General features: G+C 51.9%; 1 protein-coding gene across 4 annotated transcripts in view; it reads right to left on the bottom strand.

The window, feature by feature from the left end:
- Positions 1-188: 188 nt before the first annotated feature.
- The window catches only part of MAPKBP1 (mitogen-activated protein kinase binding protein 1), a 72366-nt gene continuing 51175 nt past the window's right edge, over positions 189-21379 (bottom strand). For 3 of the 4 annotated variants that reach the window (XM_036259809.1, XM_036259824.1, XM_036259817.1), the window contains exons 4-32: positions 16912-16974; positions 16619-16676; positions 15709-15879; positions 15218-15355; positions 14811-14993; positions 14559-14576; positions 14071-14231; positions 13114-13303; positions 12420-12566; positions 12022-12197; positions 11144-11235; positions 10767-10892; positions 10321-10391; positions 9780-9901; positions 9421-9496; positions 9197-9308; positions 8980-9043; positions 8589-8723; positions 8263-8399; positions 8002-8057; positions 6665-6901; positions 6078-6244; positions 5694-5839; positions 5377-5574; positions 5125-5209; positions 4546-4829; positions 3734-4327; positions 3224-3309; positions 189-2595 (exon numbers count right to left, since the gene is read on the bottom strand). In XM_036259809.1, the coding sequence (XP_036115702.1) occupies positions 2368-2595; positions 3224-3309; positions 3734-4327; positions 4546-4829; positions 5125-5209; positions 5377-5574; positions 5694-5839; positions 6078-6244; positions 6665-6901; positions 8002-8057; positions 8263-8399; positions 8589-8723; positions 8980-9043; positions 9197-9308; positions 9421-9496; positions 9780-9901; positions 10321-10391; positions 10767-10892; positions 11144-11235; positions 12022-12197; positions 12420-12566; positions 13114-13303; positions 14071-14231; positions 14559-14576; positions 14811-14993; positions 15218-15355; positions 15709-15879; positions 16619-16676; positions 16912-16974 (4321 nt within the window). In that variant the 3' untranslated portion in view covers positions 189-2367. The remainder of the gene's footprint in view (positions 2596-3223; positions 3310-3733; positions 4328-4545; positions 4830-5124; positions 5210-5376; positions 5575-5693; positions 5840-6077; positions 6245-6664; positions 6902-8001; positions 8058-8262; positions 8400-8588; positions 8724-8979; positions 9044-9196; positions 9309-9420; positions 9497-9779; positions 9902-10320; positions 10392-10766; positions 10893-11143; positions 11236-12021; positions 12198-12419; positions 12567-13113; positions 13304-14070; positions 14232-14558; positions 14577-14810; positions 14994-15217; positions 15356-15708; positions 15880-16618; positions 16677-16911; positions 16975-21379) is intronic. The other variant, XM_036259831.1, reaches the window with a different exon arrangement.

Below are 21379 nucleotides of genomic sequence, written 5' to 3'. Positions count from 1 at the left end.
TGTCTCGAGGCTTCGTCCAGCCCCACAGCTCAAGCGCGCAGCCAGATCCCGCTCCCCTTCTCCCCGCCCCCAGCGCACCGCCGGATTCCACGATCCACACGGCGAGCGAGAAGCGCGGGCTCCACTTGCTGGCGTCCCAGAGTTAACAAATGATTGTTTATTGACCAGTTCATACATCAATACAAACGGACATGTTAAAAACAGCCCCTGCCCCGTGAGGCCTGGGGAGGAGGAGATCGCCAGGGACTGGAAGTATAAAAGTTATAAATTAGGGGCTTTCAAAACTGGGTCAGGGCAAATCTGGACAGGGACGGCAGCTGCCGGTGGCCTCAGACATGCAGAAGAGGACGGGCGCTGGCCCGGCCACAAGAGCCCCCCACCCCCAAAGGCTGGGCTAGGGGTAGGGAAAGGGCGGCCTCCTTCTCGCAAACATTAGCTGGAGTATTGCTGCTTGTGAGGGACCGGCTGGCTAAGGATTACGAAGAAACCAGCCCAGAGGGCCCGGCCTGAACCCTATTCGGGTGGGCTGTGGCTGGTGTGCCGCTTAGGGGTGGGGGTACAGGTGGGAGTGTATTTCTAGCCCTGACTAGAGTGGCTGCAGCCCTGCCAGGGCATCACCCTCAGCTGTGAGTTCTCCGGCCCAGGATTTCTCTGTAGATTGGCCATACAGGTGGTGACAGTAGAGAACAGTAGGGATGAAACAGGCTTCATCTGTTCAGGTGCACTCAGGCTGACCCAAACAGAGCTGGGCACCCTTCAGAATCCAATTTCTTTCTGTGCCTATAGAGCCAGTAGAGCTCAAAGACCTGTCCATGGGAGAATGGGCTTTTGTGGCCTAGAGCTATATAAAGCTGCCCTGCCTTACCTAAGGCAGAAGGAAGCACTAGGGCCCAGAGACACACGTTCTTCACCCCAACACTGCAATAACTGCTTCACTACTTGGTCCTACTCTCCCTGCCCACTGTGCCCTATCTCTGTCTCCTCACCCTAAACTGCCCTTCTAATTCTAATCTATCCCCTCACCTCTACCACTTACCTGTCCTTACTACCACCTTTCCAGTGTGTCTCTTGGCTCCTGCCACAGTCCCATGTGCCTCCCTCCCCTCAACCTCCAATATCCAGAGCATCCTGGGTGCTCAGCACTGCCTTTGAGGAGGCTCCTTCTACCCAAACTGGGTATCCTATGGGCCATCTCATATCATCAAGACTGTGAACACCAAGAATCCAGAATTTGGGTTTAGTGTGTTCCACCCCTTTTCGTGCTTCTTGATAGGCATTCCACATGAGCCAGGGTGGTGAAGCTGGGGCAGGACATGAGAAGAAACTAGGCACACATCAGTCAACCAAGTATTCTAGCAATGAACATGCAACTGTTGTGTGTATGTGTGTGTGTGTGTGTGTGTGATTTCACCTCTGGCCAAGGTCTTTAGAAGGTGGGCTAGTGCCCTGTAAACCATGGGGGAAACTCCAACACCGGCTTCTGACTGAGCATCACTCAGGATGCAGGGAGAAGGTGGCCTCTGGACTCCAGCAACCTGCTGGGGGCCAGAGCTGGAGGATAGGAAAAACCAAGGGGCTGAAGAAAGGAGGCCAGGGCTTCATGTTTGCCTAGCAGTGGGCTTTACTGTCCCGCAGCAACATCCCACAGCTTGCTCCACAAGTTCTGGCCAAGACAGAAAGGGGACACAGGGAAAAAGACAATGCTAGGGCCCCCTTGGAGGGGGAATAGGAATGGAATGTGGGAGCTTAGGTCTTGATACAAACTCAAGCCTCTGGAGGGCTGGGAATGCCCTGACGGGCCATGGGGCTCTGCATTTCTGAACTGCCAGGAACTGGAGAAAATGAATAACCCCTCCTCTGGCAGCCAAGGGAGTGCAGCTAGTGTGGGAGGGGAAGTGGAGGTAGAGGAGAGACTCCGCTGTTGGCTGAAGGGCACTGAATACCACATTACCTCTCACCTCCAGCTACTGAATACCCTGTGTGTAAGCTCCACCCCAGGGAGCTGATCCCTGCAGTAATTTCAAATGGCTTCTAAGAAGAGAGAGGGCCAGCCCTTCCTGATCTCCCCCAGATGGGGCAGGCTGCCCTCCTACTCCTCACAGCACCAAGATGACAAAGACCCAAGACCTAACCCCTGCATGAGCTACTAGAGGAGCTGTGGAGGCAGGAGTTCCAAGAAAGTGAGGCAACAGCCAGGGAAATAAATTAATAAATACAGGGGCCCCATGAGGAGCAGCTGGGAAAGCTGCTTCCCCTCTGAGCGCTGATCACTGCTATCCACTCCAAGCATCCCCACAGGTTTTAGTGAGTGGAGGAAGCGCTAGTTTGAAATACGTGGAACATTCACTTGGGACAGGCTTCTGGAATTCAGAGTCTGCGTTCCATGCGACGCTCCACAGCTCGAAGCAGCAGCTCTGAGTATTGCTCTAGCAGGGCCTGTGTTTGCTCAGCTCCCACGGCACCAGGGCTTCCGCCCGGGCTGGACAGCACTGTCCCAGCCAGGGCCTCAAGCTCCTGCCGTACTGAAGAGAAGGTGTTTCTGAGGAGCTGGGTGATGCGACATTGCTCCACTGAGGGCGTCTTGCAGCTAGCCACCTGCAACAGACCGCAGAAGTGGGTTGGAGGAACAGTGGAGACCTGTCAATGGACGTATACAAAGGAGAGGACCCACCTGGGTAGCCTGCCCCCAAAGAAGGGACTGCATGCCCAGCTGGGTGTGACTGGGAATTCCACAGTCCGAGATCAGCCAATATGACCAAAGGCTATGGGTTGGAAGCAGCCTCTGGGGTGACCTCAAAAGAGAAGCCCAGCAGATTATGGTACCATCTAAATTTTGTTAGTAACTCCTCTTTCAAGGCATGGCCCTGCTGGACTGCCCCCATGTCCAGGGCGGCCAAATAGTCTTTGAATATGAAAAAGGTTACTATTAATAATTACACTGGGACAACAGGCATAAACTGGGATGGTCCTAAGCAAACCAGAACATGTGGGCTCTCTACCCCGCCTTCTTATCTGAGGATGTCACCAGCTCTTAGTAGAAATAACCAACAGGTGCTTGGTTCAAGTAGCCTGGCCTGGCCTCTGACTTCCTCACCTCTTCCACCCAGGATGTTCTGGACTGCTCCACCCACCCATCAGTGGAAGAGCATTATCATTATTTCTGGATACTCAGCCAGCACTCCTGAAGTGCTCCATCCCCCGCCAGTGGGTGCCCAACACGTACCAAGTGGTAGAGCTGCACAGCCTGGCGCACATTGCCCTGGAGCTCTGCCACAAGTTGTTCGCACTGCTCCAGGCTTACCACTGGTTCTAGAAGAGACAGATACAGCTCAGGCCCAGCAAAGCTGTCCTTTCAGCCCTCCCCACCCATGGCTGCTCAGAGCAGGACAGGCCTACCCTCCAGCATCATATCCCCTCCACCTGCCCTCAGCCCCTTCCTCTTGCCTCTTACTCCAAACACCCTCCCAACACCACACAGAAAATAAGGTCCAAAGGAAAGGGCCAGTCCCAGAGGCCAGAAGGCATTGAGGGGCTAGTGGGTCACAGGAATATCATGAAAGTTGGCAGGAGTGTCTCACCATCACGGGTGTGACTTATGGACCGAGACAGGAGCAGACAGGACGAAAAACGCCAGAGGCTGGACGCACAGAAATGGAATGGAGCCAGAGAGTGGCCAACAGAGACGGAGGAGAGAGGATGGGGCAGGAGATGAAAGCTGGGGAGCTGTGCACACCTGAGGCCTGGCTTAGGGCTGCCCCTGACCTGGTGCACTCCATGGGGCTGGGAGTCTTCTCAGGGGGTGGGGGCTGCAAGTTCTCAGGGTCTTGGAGGCTGCCAACCAGCAGGTACTGGGCACAAGGGCTGTTGGGCCCAGGCTGAACCTGGCACTCTGTCTTAGGCCTGGGAGGGGTACCCTCCCCTAAACAAGCCTGCCTCTCAGATGTACTGTGAGCCTTTCCTAGGCCCACTGGGGAGGCAGGCTGTTCTGCCTCACCGAGGGCCCGGCCATTGGTAACAGGTGAAAATGTGGCCAGGATAGGACGATCAGGCAGTGGCTTTGGAATGTCCAGGACCAAGTGAGCCCGGTTGGGCAGGGCCAACTGCCTAAGTGGTGAGACCCGGATAGGGGCAGGAGCTTGAGGTTCAGCCGCCAGGCCCAGGTTCTCCCCAACAGAGATGCTGCGGGGTATCTTGGCCATGGAACTGGTGTTGGGGTTCTGGTAGGAGTGGGGCTGAGACAGACGGTCATCAGCCTGGGACAGGGAACGTAGGACCTCCTGGGCTTCCATCTCCCGTAACAGTAATGGGCCTGGTGGAAGAGCCCCACCTACAGAGGAGACAGAGATATATGCAGGTTAGGTGGTAAGGAAGGTGTCCCAGATGCCAAGACTCACTTCCCAAGGAGCTGCTATGCCCTGCACATACCCACTGAAGGACATCCAGTGGCAAGCACAGTAACACATAGGGCCACAACAGGCCCTCCTTCCTCTAGCTCATGTGCTCCCCACTCCTCCCACCTGAAGCTGAGCCCATAAGGCTCCTCACCCTGTGGCGCCAGGCTCTGCACGGACTGGGCTTTCTGGAGTCTGCCTAAGTGGCTGGCTGTGGCCACTCTCTTGGAGATCCAGCTGCTTTCTGCATTGACACGGCGTCGTGGCAACAGCACAGGGGCTGCCTGCTGGGGGCCAGGGTTTCCAGGGGAGGGCTCCACCTCTGGGGGTGCTCCTGGAGGATTAGCACCACTGCTTCTTAGCTGCTCACCAGAAGCCTGCAGCACCTGGACTGGCCTCAACGTCAGTGCCAGGCTTGAGGAAGATGGGGACGGTTCCCTATAGGGAGGAAATGTGTGAGAAGGCCCAGAGGAGACTGAGGCCTACGTTTCCGGCCAAGATGGGAGACGCTCTCACAACACTAGAGAGGCACTAGGAGAGAAGGGCAGGAGCAAAGCCAACCAGATCAATGGTCCCAAAACTTGGGAGTGCAAAATACTGTTGGATATGGGAAGCCTTGAAGGGAGGAGGGCTACATGCTGCCCCGGGGTAAGACTGGCCCTGCTGGAACCACTGACAGGTCAGGAGAGCTGGAGCTTCTTGTGGCAGAGTGAGAGCGGCCGGGGGAGAGTACCTGAGCGGAGGCGTCAGCACTTGCAAAAGGAATCGTGAAGAGATGCTCTGAGACTCGGTCCTCTCTGGTACCCGAACTGGGCCCCCTGCCAGGGTGACAGAAATCATGAAACGAAGCAAACCCTTGGCCCAGATTCTACCCTCTGAGGAAGGCAACCCCGGGGCATAGCCTGCCCTTACACCCTCCCTCTCCGCCAGGCAGTAGGGAAGCAGGGCAACTGCAGTGGCCAAACAACTGGCCCTCAGACCACACCTGGAGCAGCCCCATTGGCCAGAGTCTCAAAGTGCTGTTTTAGAAACTGCTCCTGGTCTGGAGTATGGGGGCTGCCTTCCTGCAGCTCATAGGGGCCAGTGCCTCCCTCCTCTTCCTCCTCTTCCTCATCACCCTCAGCTGTCTCTTCAAGGTCTGAAGAAATGCCATCCACACTCAGGGGCTCCGTGCTCTCAGAGTCTGGATGTGGAGGAGGGAAGAGAGCATCATGCTGCACCCATCTGTTACCAGAACCTCCACGCCCACCTCAGTCCACTGACCTGCATGGTTCTGGCCCTCCCTCAGGGCTGCAGCCTCACCTTCATTGGGGTGCTCAGGGCTGGAAAGGCGGCTGCTGCTGTAATCCACAGAGCAGGCACTGTCAGGGCTGTGCTTCTCTGAGCCCCTGCTGCCTGGGTACACTCGTCCCACGACCCCTCGAGCTGGAGCCTGTACCTGGAACTCACTGCCAGGAAGGCCAGCAGGGGAAAAAAAGGCAGTGAGCAGGGGTCAGCAGCAGCCCTGCTGGGCTCCTGCCTTCCTTCTCCCCCACCTGTGAGCAGGACTGGGGATGAAGCAGAGGTGACATGGTGGGCAGGCCCTGAGTACCCTGGGCCAGCCCTCCACTCATTAAAGAGTGCTCAGAGGGAAGGGAAGACTGAGGCTGCATGGCCCCAGGGGTCTGGTGGCAGCAGGGCCCTTGCCTGGTATCCAAGGTGGGGCTGTCACTTGGTTCCGGGTAGACAATACCATCTTCTATGGGTGGAGGCTCCAGATCTTGGGGAAAGACCCCTTCCTCTTGGGACAACAATCGAATAATGTGGGGGCAGGAACAGGGTTGGGAAGCCTGAGGCTGAGGAGACTTTTCATTCTGGAAACGCACAAAGGGGCACTACTGGAGTTGCTGATGTGAAAAGAGGAGGGGTGGGCAAGGACATGGTTTGCACCAATACTGGGAAAAGCTGAATACTCCAAATCGGAGGACAGACACCAGGAAGTCAGGCTGGGCTCCAACTAGTGTTCCTGAACTTCTAGAAGAACTACATTAACACTCTGACTGCGAACCTCCAGCCACTACTTGCGATCATCAGCCCTCCAAGGAACCCAGCCCGAGACAATCACTATACCACACAGACTGGCTAGCCCCACCCTGAATTTGCAGTCCAGGTCACCCATGTGCCACAGGGGCAGATGGAGCATAACTGGACCAGTGCTCAGGCTCCAGCTGCTGGCACAAGGCTGGCTAAGGCTGCTTGGAGATCTCTAGGGAACTGGGAGAAAGTGGGCTCACCTGGACAGCATGCAAGGTCTCAGGGGCCTGCTGACCATGCTTCCCAGAACCAGATGGGGTCATGGCCAGAGAGTCCCTGCTAGGGCCCCTAGTGCTTGGGGCCAGTGTTTCCAGCTGCCGCAGGTCCAGCATGGAGCGAACACTCAGCTCCACGCCTGACTGAGCCCAGCGCCCCCTTCTTCTGGGTCCCTGGTTGGCTGCAGGAGCTGCATCCAGGAACTCCACTGTCTCTTGTGCCTGATGTGGGGCAAGGGTGGGAGAGGAGTACAGTAACAATCACACAAGAGTTTTAGCAAACATTCATATACCATTTACTGTGTGCCAGCCACTGTACTTGTGTTATCTCATTCAAACCTCACAACCACCTTAGGAAGTAGGTACTAATATTACAAATGGGAAAACTGAAGCACAGTGGGCTTAAGTAACTTGTCCAAGTCCCACAGACAGTAAGTGGCTGGCCTATAGGTTATAACTCAGAGAGTTTGGCTCCAGAGTTCATGCTCTTAGCTTCACTCTATGTCCTGTCTTAGAGGACATTCTGGTCTCAGTCTTCACCTGGTATTGTGGACACCTCAAAGCTAGGAGTCTCTAGAAGTCCCTTACTCTGAAAACAACCCCAACAAAGACCCCAATCTATTCGTAGTACCAAGAAAAACCAACAGTACAGCCTTGAGATGCCTGGCCTGGTCAGAACACACCAGAGACCAATCACACCATCTTCCCAGGTAACTGCTGCCGACAATGCAAGGTCCCGGCACTTGGAATCCCAACATGGGACAAGTACGGACTGAGCTGCCTTGGGGCTGGCTCCGCAAGCCCTTCTCCTCCCTAGCCACCCTGAACTAGCCACTCAGTTAATTACTGGTCCTCGTATGGCCTTTTCCCTCTATCTGGAAGATCTGAGCTTACCTCCTAACCTGGGGTCTTTAGAACAGTTTCTCCACATTTCTGCTCTTTGGACCTTTGATTTTCTTGAACTTTACTTCTAACCATTTGGCTCAGACACCCCCTTTCTACTCCCCACCTCAACCTGTTCTCTGTTCACATTTACTCCCACACCCCCAGGCAGCTGAACAAGTGGAGTACTTCTCCTAGCGGGGACTAATCCCTGCAGGCCCCTCACCTGACCCACAGGATGGAAACACCTGGGCTTCATCATCCCTAACCTGGGACCAGCTTAGCTACCTAAACTCCCACCAAGGCCCTTTACTGGACACAAAGAGTGGGACATGAGGGCAGACCCCACACCCAAGGGCCTCATCAAGCCCAGAAAGCCCTGCTTTCACCTTCCTTCACCTCTGTACCCTTGGAAAGGCATTTTAATGATGGTGACTCACCCGACTCATCTCCCAGTGGGACAGGCTTCGGGGAAGGGCTGGGCTGGGCACCGAGGCTAGACAGAGACAGGCAGTCAGAGAGGGTGCCTACTGCCCACCCAACCCAGAGCCCTGGCCCCACACCAGCCCATACTCTACATGGCCACCATGATGCTTTAGTTTCCTCAGCTCACAGTGCTCTTAACCCCAGTCCCAGAAAGAGCATATCCAGCCCCTATACCAACTGGTGCCTGTCTAGCCCCATGCCGGACAGTCACAGACCTGGCTCTTTCTTGGTACCCTTGGCAAGGATGGGCAGAGCTGGAAGTTCTTCTTCTTCAGTGCCCTCGTCTTCTCCCTCCTTGTCACTATCCGATGAGAGCGCTGCTCCAGAGGACAGCATGGACGGGGCCTCGTGCCTGAGTCCAAGACAAGGAATGTCATGGGGAGAGGAGACAGGGGGGAAAGAGAATGACATCCTGGGTCTTCATGTGAAAAGCAGGTATGGAAGATGCAGAGCTGCTGAATGGCAGGCCCCGAGCAAGGGTGGGGCAGTAAGATGACAGCAAGCCCACCCCTGCTTGCCCTACCCCATCCTCTGTTCTCACCGATTGGGTCCAGCAGCCCTTTGGGGAGAGGATGGTCCTTGCTGCTTGACCCCTCGCTGCCGCTGACGCAGCTCAGCCAGACGCTGCCTCATGCTGATGGTCATCTCGGAGCTCAGGCGCCACACAAATATGCAGCTGGGTAGAGCCACAGGTGTGTGTGAGGGAGGGGCAGAGAAGGGCTCTGGGAGTGGCAACAACATGAATTCCCCTTCTCCATGGGCTGGCAAGGGAATGAGAACCACCCTGCCGTGCCAGGTCAGGTTTAGCCAAGAAATAACCCTGTTCAGCCCTACTTCCCGGAGACATCATGAAGCGAAGAGAGGGGAGGGGCAGGGTGTATTTGTGGCACAGAGGAAGCATCTGTGTCTCAGGGAAGCTGGCTTCTGCTCACCTGTCCCCCGACACAGAGATGAGGTGTTTGCAGTCATTACTAAATTTCATGCCAGTGACAATCTCTGTAGAACAAAGAATATGTCCTATGAGCCCCTGAAGCCCCAGCAGTGGAGGTCGGGGGTTGGTTGGAAGGGAGGGGCAGGCAGCTCTGATGGGTCCCAAAAAACTAAAGAAAGAGTCAAGTTCCAGGGGTAGAGTACTGGGGCTACACTCACCTGAGTGGCCAAACATGGTGGCCACACACTCGCCTGAGGAGAAGTCGAAAATGGAGAGGTTCTTGTCAGAACAGCTGGTGGCAATGTAGATCCCTGAGGGGTCTGTCTGCACCTGAGGAGTGGGACACACAGCTGGAAGAAGGCGGGAAGCACCAGTCCGTCTGCACCGAGTGCCCTCGTCCTCCTGACCTCTGGCCCAGAGCCCACCCCTACTGGGCCCTTACCTTAATCAGAGTGCCATCCTCACCCTGTGACCCTTTAAACAGCTTCTTCTGCTTCCCACTGCTGATGTTAAAGATCCTATAAAGAAACACACTCTCATTCACATGAGGAAGAGGTCACGATGAAGCACACCTGGGTGGCAGAAATGTCAGCATCCACTCCCAGCCATGTTCTCTATGGGAGCTACTCTCCAGCACGGAAGGGACTACCACCTCTTGGGTGAGGCAAAGTACTCATTCCATAGGCTCAAGAGGTCACAAAGTTCTGGACAAAAAGACAGGCATGGGGACTGAGGTGCCTAGAGCTGTCCCTCTTGGGTATCAAAAAATGAGGTCAGATGGTCTGAAAAGGGGATACCCACCGAATATTTCGGTCTTGGCAGCCGATAGCCGTGTACTTCCAGCTGGGCTCCACATCCATGTCATAGAGGGTTGTCTTCCGTACCACATGATGTGTCCGTGTAAACTGTACTCCATCTCCAGACTGCAGGGGCGGAGCACATGGACACACCCAAGCCCAAATGTCTCACCAGGCCCAGAGAGCCCTGCTTTCTCCTCTCTTCACCTCCTGTTTTTTGTTTGTTTGTTTTTTATCCTCACTTGAGGACACTTTTCCATTTTTTGTTCAGATAGAGTGGGAGGGAGAGAGAGAAACATCGACGTGAAAGGGACACACCGAGTGGTTGCCACCGCACAACCCAACCAGGGCCGGGGACAAATTGCAACAGAGGTATGTGCCTTTAGTGGGAACCGAACCCAGGTCTCTCTGGACCACAGGCCAATGCTCCAACCCCTGAGCCAAACCGGCCAGGGCTCTCTTCACCTCTTGTAACCTGAGGTATGGGAAAGGTAGACACACCCACCACTACCCGTGCACCATTCAAGGAAGCCCTGTTCCCTCACCTTCTGTGCAGTGCGGAAGTAGATGCTCTTGTCTGCTCCACAGCTGATCATGCGGACTTGCCCATCGCTGGCTATAGAGGAGAGGGGCCTAGCTGTTCCCACTGCTCTCACCACATGGGGCCAGCCATTCCTCTGCCTTCCCTCCATATTTCCCCCCTATTGAGCTACTCTATATGACTGGGACAACCAATGAAATCAGGATGCTTACCTCCAAACCTAGGCTTTCCTTTATCCCTATCCTCAGCCATCCTAGTTGGCTCAGTGTCCCCTGACAGTCTACATTCCACCTGCCTTCCCATCCAGCCCCAGGCCTCCTAGCAGCTGTCCAACACTCTCTGTGGCAGGCACACCCTTCTCAGAGGTGGGAGGCAGGTGACAGTAGGGAGCGGGGTAAGGGTGATGTTGGTGGTAGGTGGCAGAATATGTCTCAATTGCCCTGCCCCCACCTGCAAACTTGACAGCAGTAATGGAGGATGAGTGCTCGTCCAACGTCTGCTGTAGGCTATATTCCCGTCCAGCATCCAGCACATGAATTAGCCTGTCCCGGCTTGCTGATGCTAGCAGCTTCAGACCTGAGGTTAGAAGAACCCATTAGCCTACAAGTGCCCAGAGCAGGCCCCTATCTGAGCCTGGCAAAGAGGCCTGCAAGGAACTGAGCCCCAGGGAACAGGGATAGAGCTGTCCTCCTCTAAACCAGCAAAGACATCAGATGATTCAAAGGACTTTTAGTCTCACATCTAAGACCCAGGACAGAGGTAAGTGGCACTAGCAGGACTGGAGAAATCTGTGCCGTTCTGGGCTAGGGACCAGGTATCCTCCTGACCTGTGTCTGGCTTAGAATACTCCAGGCACAGAATTTCTGAGTCATGGGCCTCCACCTTCAGCATCTCACTTAGGGACTGCAGCTCGTGTACCCTGCAGAACAGAGGAGAGGATGGGAGAGGTCACTGCCAGGCTGTAGGAGGAGAGAGTCACCCTGCTTTCTCTGCTACAACCTCTTCCCAACCTTTTCCAAAATTTATTCTTAGTTATTTTTGAAATTTTAGGCTTAGAGAAAGGTTGCAATGAGTACAGAAGAGTTTCTATATTTCCTTGACCCAGATGTCCCTAATGTTAATATCTTACATAACAACAGTTCAACGACCAGAACCAGGAAATTTATATTTGTACAAAACTATTAATAAAAGGCTTTATTTGAATTTCACCATTTTTTTCACAATGTTCTTTTCTGAATCCAGGATCCTATCCAATTTGTATTTAGTTGTTATTTGTCTTTAGTCTCCTGCAGTCTTGAATAGTTCTTTAATCTTTCCTTACCTTTCACGACCTTGACACTTTGGAAGAGTATTGATCAATATAGGTCCTCTGTTCCATGTACCTCAATTTGAGTTTGTCTTGTGTCTTCTCATGACTAGACTGAGTTTATGCATTTTTGGCAAGCATACCACAAAAATAATGCTATGTCCTTATTAGTATATCATATTATGAGCTTCATGATATTGACATGACATGTTACACTTGGTCATTTGTTTGAGATGGTTTCTGCGAGGTTTCTTCATTGTAAAGTTATCTTTCCCTTGTATACAAATATCTTCCCCAATCTGTTTGCACCAAACTTTTCTAAAGCTCTGTCCTTGGGGCCTAACTCCCCCAGCCCGCACCATGAGAGGCACTCAATACCCACCCCAGGCCTGGCATTACCTGAGCGTGCCCATACGGTCCCCTGAAGCTAGATGCTGTCCGTTGGGGCTGATACACACAGAACGAATGCCTACACGGGGATCCATCAAGGACCCATCAGCTTTGTCTCCTCCGGGCAGCTCAGTGTCCAGCAGAGCCTGAGTGTTCCCATCCACATAGATGATCTTAATGAGGTCCTAGTGGAGCAGGTGCAGAGAAGAAATGTTATAGGCAGGCCTGACCCAGTGTAATTGCAAGGGGAGAGGATTGTTGGACAAGATAAACCGTTGGCTTGCAGAGCCCAGTCAAATAAGAGCTGGAAAATCAAGGTCTGGGGACCCAGTTCCTGAGAAGGTGTGAAGGCTGAGGGGATGCAAATACAAAGTATGGAGTGGGGGCCCTAAGGCCTCGGGGCTCACATTGCTGAGGATGTTTCGGTGCAGGGTGGAGCCATGCACCCCAGAGCTCTCCGTGTTCCACAAGCGGATGGTGTTGTCTGAGGAACAGGTGATGAAGGAACTGGGGGGGAGGCAGGCTTGGTTACTGTCCTTCACTTCTGGGTAGACCTGAAGGAGCAGAGGAAACAAAGTCAGATCTCCAGTTAGGGAGCAACCCTTTCTTTGCCCAGGGAGAAGGGAATGAGATGAAAGGGATAATGCTGGCCCAGACAGCCCAGCATCAGTCACACAATAAGCAAAGCCGTAACTATTACATATTCTTCATGATCACTAAGGGAAAGCACACTAACCAAGCACCTGCTATGTACCAGGGACTCTTCTGTCTCCCACTTAACATTATTTCATTTCATTCTTAGAACAGTGAGATGAATGAGGTACATCACTTTACAGCTGAGGAAACTGAAGCTCAGTCAAGTTCATTAACTTGTCCAGGACAAAGCTAAGAATGGACAAGGGCACACTGGGAGAAGCCTAAGATACATTAAACACTAAAATTTAAGCTCAATCCTCAGAACCTATTTGAATATACAGAGATGTTGCTAGAGAAACAAGGAGGCAGCAGGAAAATACGTTATACTTGGGGATCCCCACTTTCTGTCTTCACAACAGTATCCCAGAAAACCTGGTCAGTCTCAAGCCATCCCAGCCCACATACCTCCACACTCCAGACGCACGAGGAATGGTACAGAGCCGAGTACACCTTGCCCACTTTCTTGGGGTCCCTCACATCCCAAACGTAAATGCTGTGGTCGTTGTATACACAAGACAGCCACTGATTAGTGGGATCAAAGGTCAAGGCAATGGTATCAGGATACCTGGCATTGGCCACTCCACAGAAGAGGCGACTGTGAGGAAGAGGACAAGAAAACTGGTGAGTGAGAAGCTGATAAAATGAAGGACTGAAAGGAATGAAAACAGAAGCTAACCCAAGAAGGAAGGAGCAGAGCAAAGGGAGCCCTCTCCAGACCCAAAGATTTGAAAGCAGTTGCTTAAGGAAGACAAAAGCAGCCCCTGCCAGCCGCCTGCGGGGAGCTGACCTTGCGCGAGCTGCTGGGCCATGGTGTTCTGATGAACACAAAAGTGTCACAGACACCAACATCAGACAAGTCACTCTATGGCCATGACGAAGCAAAACAAAATCAAGACTACTCTGTCATCGTGTCTGACAGAAATAAAAACAAGATCACTGTGCAAATCACAAAAATGACCAAACACCACCCTTTCCTGTCTATCAGAACTGACTGCCACTGCTTTTCCAATTATATGACTTTATCCCACCTTTCAGATAAAAATTATGAAGATGCCTAATTATAGAATTGCCCCCTCTTTCTAACAGCATCCAATCAAAGCAAAATTTAATCTCTTGAATCATTTCTAAAATCACCACACAATGTCCCAGATCTTACAATACCCTCACACTTAAAACAACCCCCACTTATTGAGATACTCCCCAGTTTTCCTTGGTTGCAACAAGTACCAATAAATCCAAATTTGTTTGTCTACAGAGGTGTTCCTGGTCATCTTTGGGGCGGTGATACACTCGTCACCTTGTTCCCTGAAGGTTGGCACAGCATGAGGCTGTGAATGGAGGCAGGGGGCCCATATAGCTCACCTGGCCTCAGTGACACTGGCAATATCTGTCCCCAAGGCATGGGGCCGGGGCAGGGTGCTGAGGAAGTGCAGGTTGGAGGGGTTGAAGAGGCGCACAGTGCCATCGGCACAGCCACAGAAGATGTAGTCCTGGCTCACAGAGATGCAGTAGGCCACGGTGGTCTGCAGGCAGAGAGGCTCAGGTCAGCTCAGGCCACCTGCCCAACCCCTCCTAAACAGTCACCTGCCAAGAGGAGAAACCAGCCAAGGCAAGGGCAAGGGCAAAGCAACCAAGCTGCTCTGGCCTGAGCCCCTTAGCTTTGGTCTGGAGATGCCCCTTCCTCCAGAAGCAGGTGGCCAGAGGGCCTACAGCCAAGTGCAGTTTGGCAGATGGGAGTCAGGGAACCTCCCAAGGTACTAGAGGTTTTGGCAAAGAAAACAAAGCTGGAAAAGCCCAGCAAAGAGAAAGAAACAGCACGAGAAAGACAGGAGAGTCTAGGAATCACTTACTGTGAAGCTGTCTGTGTTCTGAGCAGAAGAGGAAAGCAGGGGAAAGAAAGACAGAAAGAAAGCAGAGAGGAGGCAGTTATACAGATCTCCACAGGCTGGAACTGGGCCAAGCTCTGGTTCCCTTAAGCTTATCTTGCCTGGGGTCCCCCCCTGCGTGCATGAGGGCCTAGCTCCTGGTATGGAGCCACAGGCTTCAGTTCTCACCTGAGCCAAGACATGCACGGCCCCAACCACTGGGCTGGGGACACTTACTCTCAGCTCCACCCACTTATCCAGAAGCCTCCGATCACTGAACTCGCACAGCAGCCCTGAGGATGTGATGCAGAAGGTACTGTCTGCCTTCTTCCCTCGGCCACAGGCCACATCAGTGAACAGGTTGTTCCGTAGCTCCCCCAGCAGCCCTGAGCGGCCCAGCAGGGGCACAGTCGCATTCACCTGTGGAGACACAGCATTATTGCCCACCCATCCACCACAGAGTGTGCCCCTAGAAACTAGGCCCCCCTTCTCTTTGAGACGACTCCTTGGCCAGAGAGCATCGGGCTCATCAAACTTCTGTATGGCTGCTGAGCAAGCAGAGAAGGGCCCACATGAAGCAGGGTGTCCTGGGGTGGGCTGAGCAGCTCTGGCCCTGGTGGCTACTTCCAGCCTCAGCATCTCACCTTTGAGGTCTTACTGTCATCGAGGTACCAGAATTTGATGTGTCGGTTCCCTGCAGTGACAAAGTAGCTGCAGTCTTCAGAGAAGGACACTGCTGTCACCCGACTGGACACCTTATTGGAGGCCACCACAATGTTTTTCTGGAGGGAAAACCAAAGAAAGAATCAAGGTTCTGCCTCTTGGAGTTAAGACAAAAGAGGCACAGAGGAGAGGAGGGTTAGATAGTATTTACACTTGGGAAAAAAACTGTTTGTTTCTAGGATTTAATGGTCTGAAAAAAGGATAGGATGAAGAATTGCTTTCTAGAGGCGCTGAAGAGACTCATTTCCTTCAGAGCCTGGCTACGCAGTTGCCTTTCCTACTCAGATCACGTTCTAGCACTGGACTGAGATCAGCAGGGAGAGTGAAGCACTCGGGTCAGTATCTTCCTGGCTCCCTGACCGGCCTTCAAACCCTCACAAGGCTGCCAGGCCAGCCCACCCAGCCCACTCACCTTCCAGGCCCAGACATTCACAATCATGTCATGCTGGTAGCCCACGGAGACGATGTACTTGGCGCTAGGGGAGAAGGCCACGCAAGCCACACCGTACTTGTGCTCCTGTAGTTCTGCCACTTGGCTACGCTCAGCCACATCCCAAACCCGCACTGCTGGCACGTGCCCGCTCTGCAGGGAGGCAGGAGCTGGGAGTGAGGGCAGAAGCACACAGATCCCACTAGCCTTTCAGAGTGGGGGCCCTCGCCTCCCCAGTTACTGGATACAACCTGTCTAATGACATTCTGCCAGAGTCGAGAACAGTATGCTATACAGGGCAAAGGTAGAGAGGAAACGATAAATATCTCAGGACAACAGGGAGAAGGTGGCCTCAGACTTTGTTCAGTATCTTTGGGTGAGGGTCTGTACCTCTGTGTTTGTTCAAAGCTCCTTGAGTGATTCTACTGAGCAGCCACAGTTGAGAACTACTACCACTCATGCCTATTTCTGCCCCCACTGCCTCCCTGTAAGGCTGAGAAGGTAAGAGGTATTCCTCATGTGCCCAGCAGGGGGCCTCCTGGGATAAAGACTATTTTAAGGCAGTTGTTTTCCAAGTGTGCCTCCCAAACCAGCAGAATCAGCACCATGTGGAAACGTTAGAAATACAAACCTTGGAGCCCCATCCCAGACCTACAGAATCAAAAACCCTGGGGTTAGGCCCAGCATGGTGCACTTTAACAAGCCCTGCAGGTGATTCTGATGTACACTACAGCTTAAGAACCACTGTTTTAAGGAGTAGCAAACATCAGGATCTGGCTTGTTTAGGAAGGCAAAGTGGCAGCAGCCCTAACTAGGCCTAGGGTTGTAGCTCTCTGCTGAGGGCAGACCACCCATCCTCTTCAGAGGACGGCAACCCCCTTTCCTCACTCACCTCTCCAGTGACCAGGTACTTGCCATCAGGGGAGAAGGCAAGGGCAGTGATGGTTTTCCTGCAAGAGATGAGGCAGGCTCAGAGGGCCACTGACAGCCTGGCCTACGCCTGGCTCCCTCACAGTCCCCTCAAAAGGCAAGACCAGCAGACACCAATGGCACATGTGGCATTTCCCTCTTTGGCCCTGGAGCCCAACTGGGTCCCAGTCCCCAGAGCCACAGAGACCCCAGGCTGTGCCCTTGTCACAGTCGCCAGGAGAAGGAGGTGCTCCCTGAGGGCCCATACCCATTTACCTGGAACTGTTGAGGATGTGGTGCTGTTTGTGTTTCCGGGGATTGAACAGCACAACCACACACCTGGGGAGATGAGTTAAACAAACTTAGCACCAAACCACAGCTCCCCAGGGAGCTCCCAGGCCATGTGGAAATTCCAGTCACCCAGCAGGGAGGCTCCACTTGTCACTGAGGGCAAGTGACTGTTTTCTTCTGCAGCCTGTTCTTGCCTCCTTTCCTTGCCCACAAGGGCCATGAGGGTAAAGGGGGTCACTGGAAGCCTAGCCCCACCGGGTCCCTAAACACCAGCATCATCTCTTGTTATGCCCCCAAAGGGCAGCAGGGACACAGACATTCCCACAGTCCTCATGCATAGCCCAGGAAGGGGTACAAAAGGGAAGAGTACACATAATTTGGGCACTGCAGGCAATGGGTGTACAGCTGGTTCACAGGCTTGGATCCACACATCAAGCATTTGTGCTCCGAGGAGAATGAGGCCTTTCATATGTGCACTCACACATTTATTTAGCAGGAGCTGGCCACCCACCCCCTCTACATAGCAGATGAGGAAGGGCCAAAATTTCAAAAAGGCTCAGTAAGACTAAGGGGAGTGGCAGAGAGAGCCCGAGAAGGCCTGAGGAAACCTGTTCGGTGCCTCAGAGCTCCGAGGTCCAGCCCTGAAAATCCCTGGCCCCAGGGAACCTGAGAAGAACCCCCCAGATTGCCAGAAGACTATCAGAAACACCACCTGCCATGCACAGAGAAGGACATCAGTATCCTCTCCATCCGGTGGCAAGGCTGGATGGGATCAGGTTCAGAGTGACTTTCCAGAGGCAGCTCCAGAAAGGAGGCTAGATGGTAGGAGTCAGGGGCAAGAAGCCAGAAACCACAGCTAGGCAGTGTTCTCCTTTGGGTCCCTGGGCTGTCAGCAGGCCTAGGCCTATTGTCCCTTCTGCCTCCACTTCACCAGCACTGTAACTAGCTGACAGGAGCAAGCATGGGCCTGCTGCACTAGGTAAGGGGATGGGGAGAGAATGAGCAGAGAGCAACAGCCCCCAGACCCAGAGTTCTTTAGTGGGAAACCCCTGTGGTCCCCACACCTGAACCTCACACTTGTTAGAAACTTGAAGCAAAGGTGGGTACAAGCTGCAAGTGAGTGCTTAGCATCTTGGGCTCAATAAACCACTTCAATATGCAAATTCCACAGTCAATCTCGGGACACTGGGATCTCCGAAGTGCACTGGATATGCCCAGAACTGCCAAGCTGATCAATAGCTTTGGAACTCCTGAGTCAGGTCCTCTTCTCCTCTAATCACCCCCCTCAAAATCCTTCCCCACTGTTTTCTTTCTCCTTCTCTCCCCGTCTCCTAATCTTTCCTTGTTCCCCTTTCCTTATCCCCCTCTTTTTTTTTATCCTCACCTGAGGACATTTTTGCATTTATCTTCATATAGAGTGGGAGGGAGAGAGAGAGGAAGAGAGACAGAGAAACATTGATGTGAGAGAGACACATCGAGTGGTTGCCACCCACATGACCCCAACCGGGGCCGGGGACAAACTGCAACCAAGGTATGTGCCCTAGTGGGAACCAAACCCAGTCTCTGGTCCAGGGGCCGACGCTCTAACTGCTGAGCCAAACCGGCCCGGGCTTTCCCTTTTCTTTTTATAACAACTTACAGTCTCCTGCTTCCCTTCCGGAACGCCATGTCAGAGTATCTATCTATCTACCCATCCATCCTCACCTAAGGATATGTTTGTTTTTTAAAATTGATTTTCAGAGAAAGAGAGAGAGAAAAAACCATCAATGTGTGAGAGAAACATCAATTAATTGCCTCCTGTGCACACCCCCAACAAGGATCGAACCTGTAGCCTAGGTATGTGCCCTGATTGGGAATCAAACCTGCAACCCTTTGGTCTATGGGACAATGCTCCAATCAACTGAGTTACCCAGCCATGGCTATATAATTTTTTTATTTAGGAAAAAAAAATATCACATCTTTATTTTTATTAACCTTTCACTAACATTTAGCATTTTCTTCTATTTTCTTTTCAATTACTGTTGACATACATTATATTAGTTTCAGGTGTACACCCCAGTGATTAGACATTACATACCTTACTAAATGATCACCCAGATAAATCACACACCCATCTGGCACCATACAGTTATTAGAATATTACTGACTATATTGCCTATGCTGTACTTTACATCTCCATGACTGTTCTGTAACAACCAATTTGTACTTCTTAATCCCTTCACCTTTTTCACCCATCTCCCCAATCCCCTCCCATCTGGCAACTATCACAATGTTCTCTGTATCTATGAGTATGTTTCTGTTCTGCTTGTTCATTTTGTTTTTTACATTCAATCGTTGATAGATATGTATTTATTGCCATTTTATTATTCATACCTTTTCTTCTTTTTTTTTTTCCAATTTTTATTTTTATCCTCACCTGAGGACATTCCTCCATTTTTTGTTCAGATAGAGTGGGAGGGAGAAAGAGAGAGAGAGAGAGAGAGAGAGAGAGAGGGAGGGAGGGAGAGAGAGGGAGGGAGAGAGAGAGAGAGCACGCGCGCGTGCGCTTGCCCTGGCTGGTTTGGCTCAGCGTCGGCCTGTGGTCCAGAGGGACCTGGGTTCAGTTCCCACTAAGGGCATGTACCTCGGTTGTAGTTTGTCCCCGGCCCTGGTTGGTTGTGTGGGTGGCAGCCACTCGATGTGTCCCTTTCACGTCAATCTTTCTCTCTTTCTCTCTCTCTCCCTCCCCCTCTATCTGAACAAAAACTGGAAAAAAATGTCCTCGGGGTGAGGGTAAAAAAAGAAAAAAAAAAAAAGAAAGCGAGAGAAATATCGACGTGAAAGGGCCAGGGACAAACTGCAACGGAGGTACACGCCCTTAGCGGGAACCAAACTCGGGTCGCTCTAACCGCTGAACCAAACCGGCCAGGGCTTTTCTTCTTTTTAAAGACCCTTTAACGGTTCTTGTAAATTCCTTTAGCTTTTTCTTGTCTGGGAAGCTCTTTATCTGTCCTTCAATTCTAAATGATAGCTTTGCTGGGTAGAGTAATCTTGAGGTAGGTCCTTGCTTTTCATCATTTTGAATATTTCTTGCCAATCCCTTCTGTCCTTCAGAGTTTCTGCTAAGAAATCAGCTGACAGTCTTATGAGAGTTTCCTTGTAGGTAACTAACTGCTTTTCTCTTGCTTTTAAGATTCTCTTCTTGTGTTTGACCTTTGGCATTTTAACTATGATGTGTCTTGGTGTGGGCCTCGTTGGGTTCATCTTGATTGGGACTCTCTGTGCTTCCTGGACTTGTATGTCTATTTCCTTCACCAGGTTAGGAAAGTTTTCTGTCATTTTTTCAAATAGGTTTTCAATTTCTCTCTCTCTTCTCCTCCCAGTACCCCTATAATGCAAATGTTGGTATATATGAAGTTGTCCCAGAGGCTCCTTACACTATCCTTTTTCTTTTTATCCTCATTCAAGGACATTTTCGCATTTATCTTAAGATAGAGCACAAGGGAGAGAGAGAGAGAAACATCGATGTGAGAGAGACACATCAAGTGGTCGCCACCCACATGACCCTAACTGGAGCCGGGGACAAACTGCAACCAAAGTATGTGCCCTTAGTGGGAACTGAACCCGAGCCTCTCTGGTCCGTGGGCCGACGCTCTAACTGCTTAGCCCAACTGGCCAGGGCTATCTTTTTTTTTTTTTTTAATTCTTTCTTTTTGCTGTTCTGATTGGGTGATTTTTGCTTCCTTATATTCTAAATCACTGATTTGATTCTTGGCTTCATCTTACTTTACTGTTGATTCCCTATAAATTATTCTCTATTTCCATTAGTGTACCCTTCATTTCTAACTGGTTCTTTTTTATGCTACTGAGGTTCTCACTAAGTTCATTGAGCATCCTTATAACCAGTGTTTTGAACTCTGCATCTAGTAGCTTGCTTGTCTCTATTTTGTTTAGTTATTTTTCTGTAGTTTTGTTCTGTTCTTTTATTTGGGTATTGTTCCTTTGTTTCCTCATTTTGGCAGCCTCCCTGTGTTTGTTTCTATGTATTAGGTAGAGGAGAAGCACGCGCGCGTGCGCTTGCCCTGGCTGGTTTGGCTCAGCGTCGGCCTGTGGTCCAGAGGGACCTGGGTTCGGTTCCCGCTAAGGGCATGTACTTTGGTTGCAGTTTGTCCTTGGCCCTGGTTGGGTTGTGCAGGTGGCAGCCACTCAATGTGTCCTTTTCACGTCAATGTTTCTCTCTCTCTCTCTTCCTCTCTCTCCCTCCCGCTCTATCTGAATAAAAAATGGAAAAATGTCCTCGGGTGAGGATAAAAAATAAAGAATAAAATAAAGTGTGCTCCCTCCCACTCCCAGCCCAGCCATGTAAGCTGTACACTCTTCTGTTGTAGTTGAGCTGTGATTGCTGTGGGCACATCAATAGGAGGGATTTATCCAGGCCGGTCAGCTGCAAGGACTGGCTGTTACCATGACCACT

Source organism: Molossus molossus, unplaced genomic scaffold, assembly GCF_014108415.1.
Source record: "Molossus molossus isolate mMolMol1 unplaced genomic scaffold, mMolMol1.p scaffold_m16_p_1, whole genome shotgun sequence".
In the NCBI taxonomy this organism is placed as follows: Eukaryota; Metazoa; Chordata; class Mammalia; order Chiroptera; family Molossidae; genus Molossus; species Molossus molossus.
Note: the sequence above shows the minus strand (reverse complement) of the source record. Positions and strands in the feature narration are given on the sequence as shown.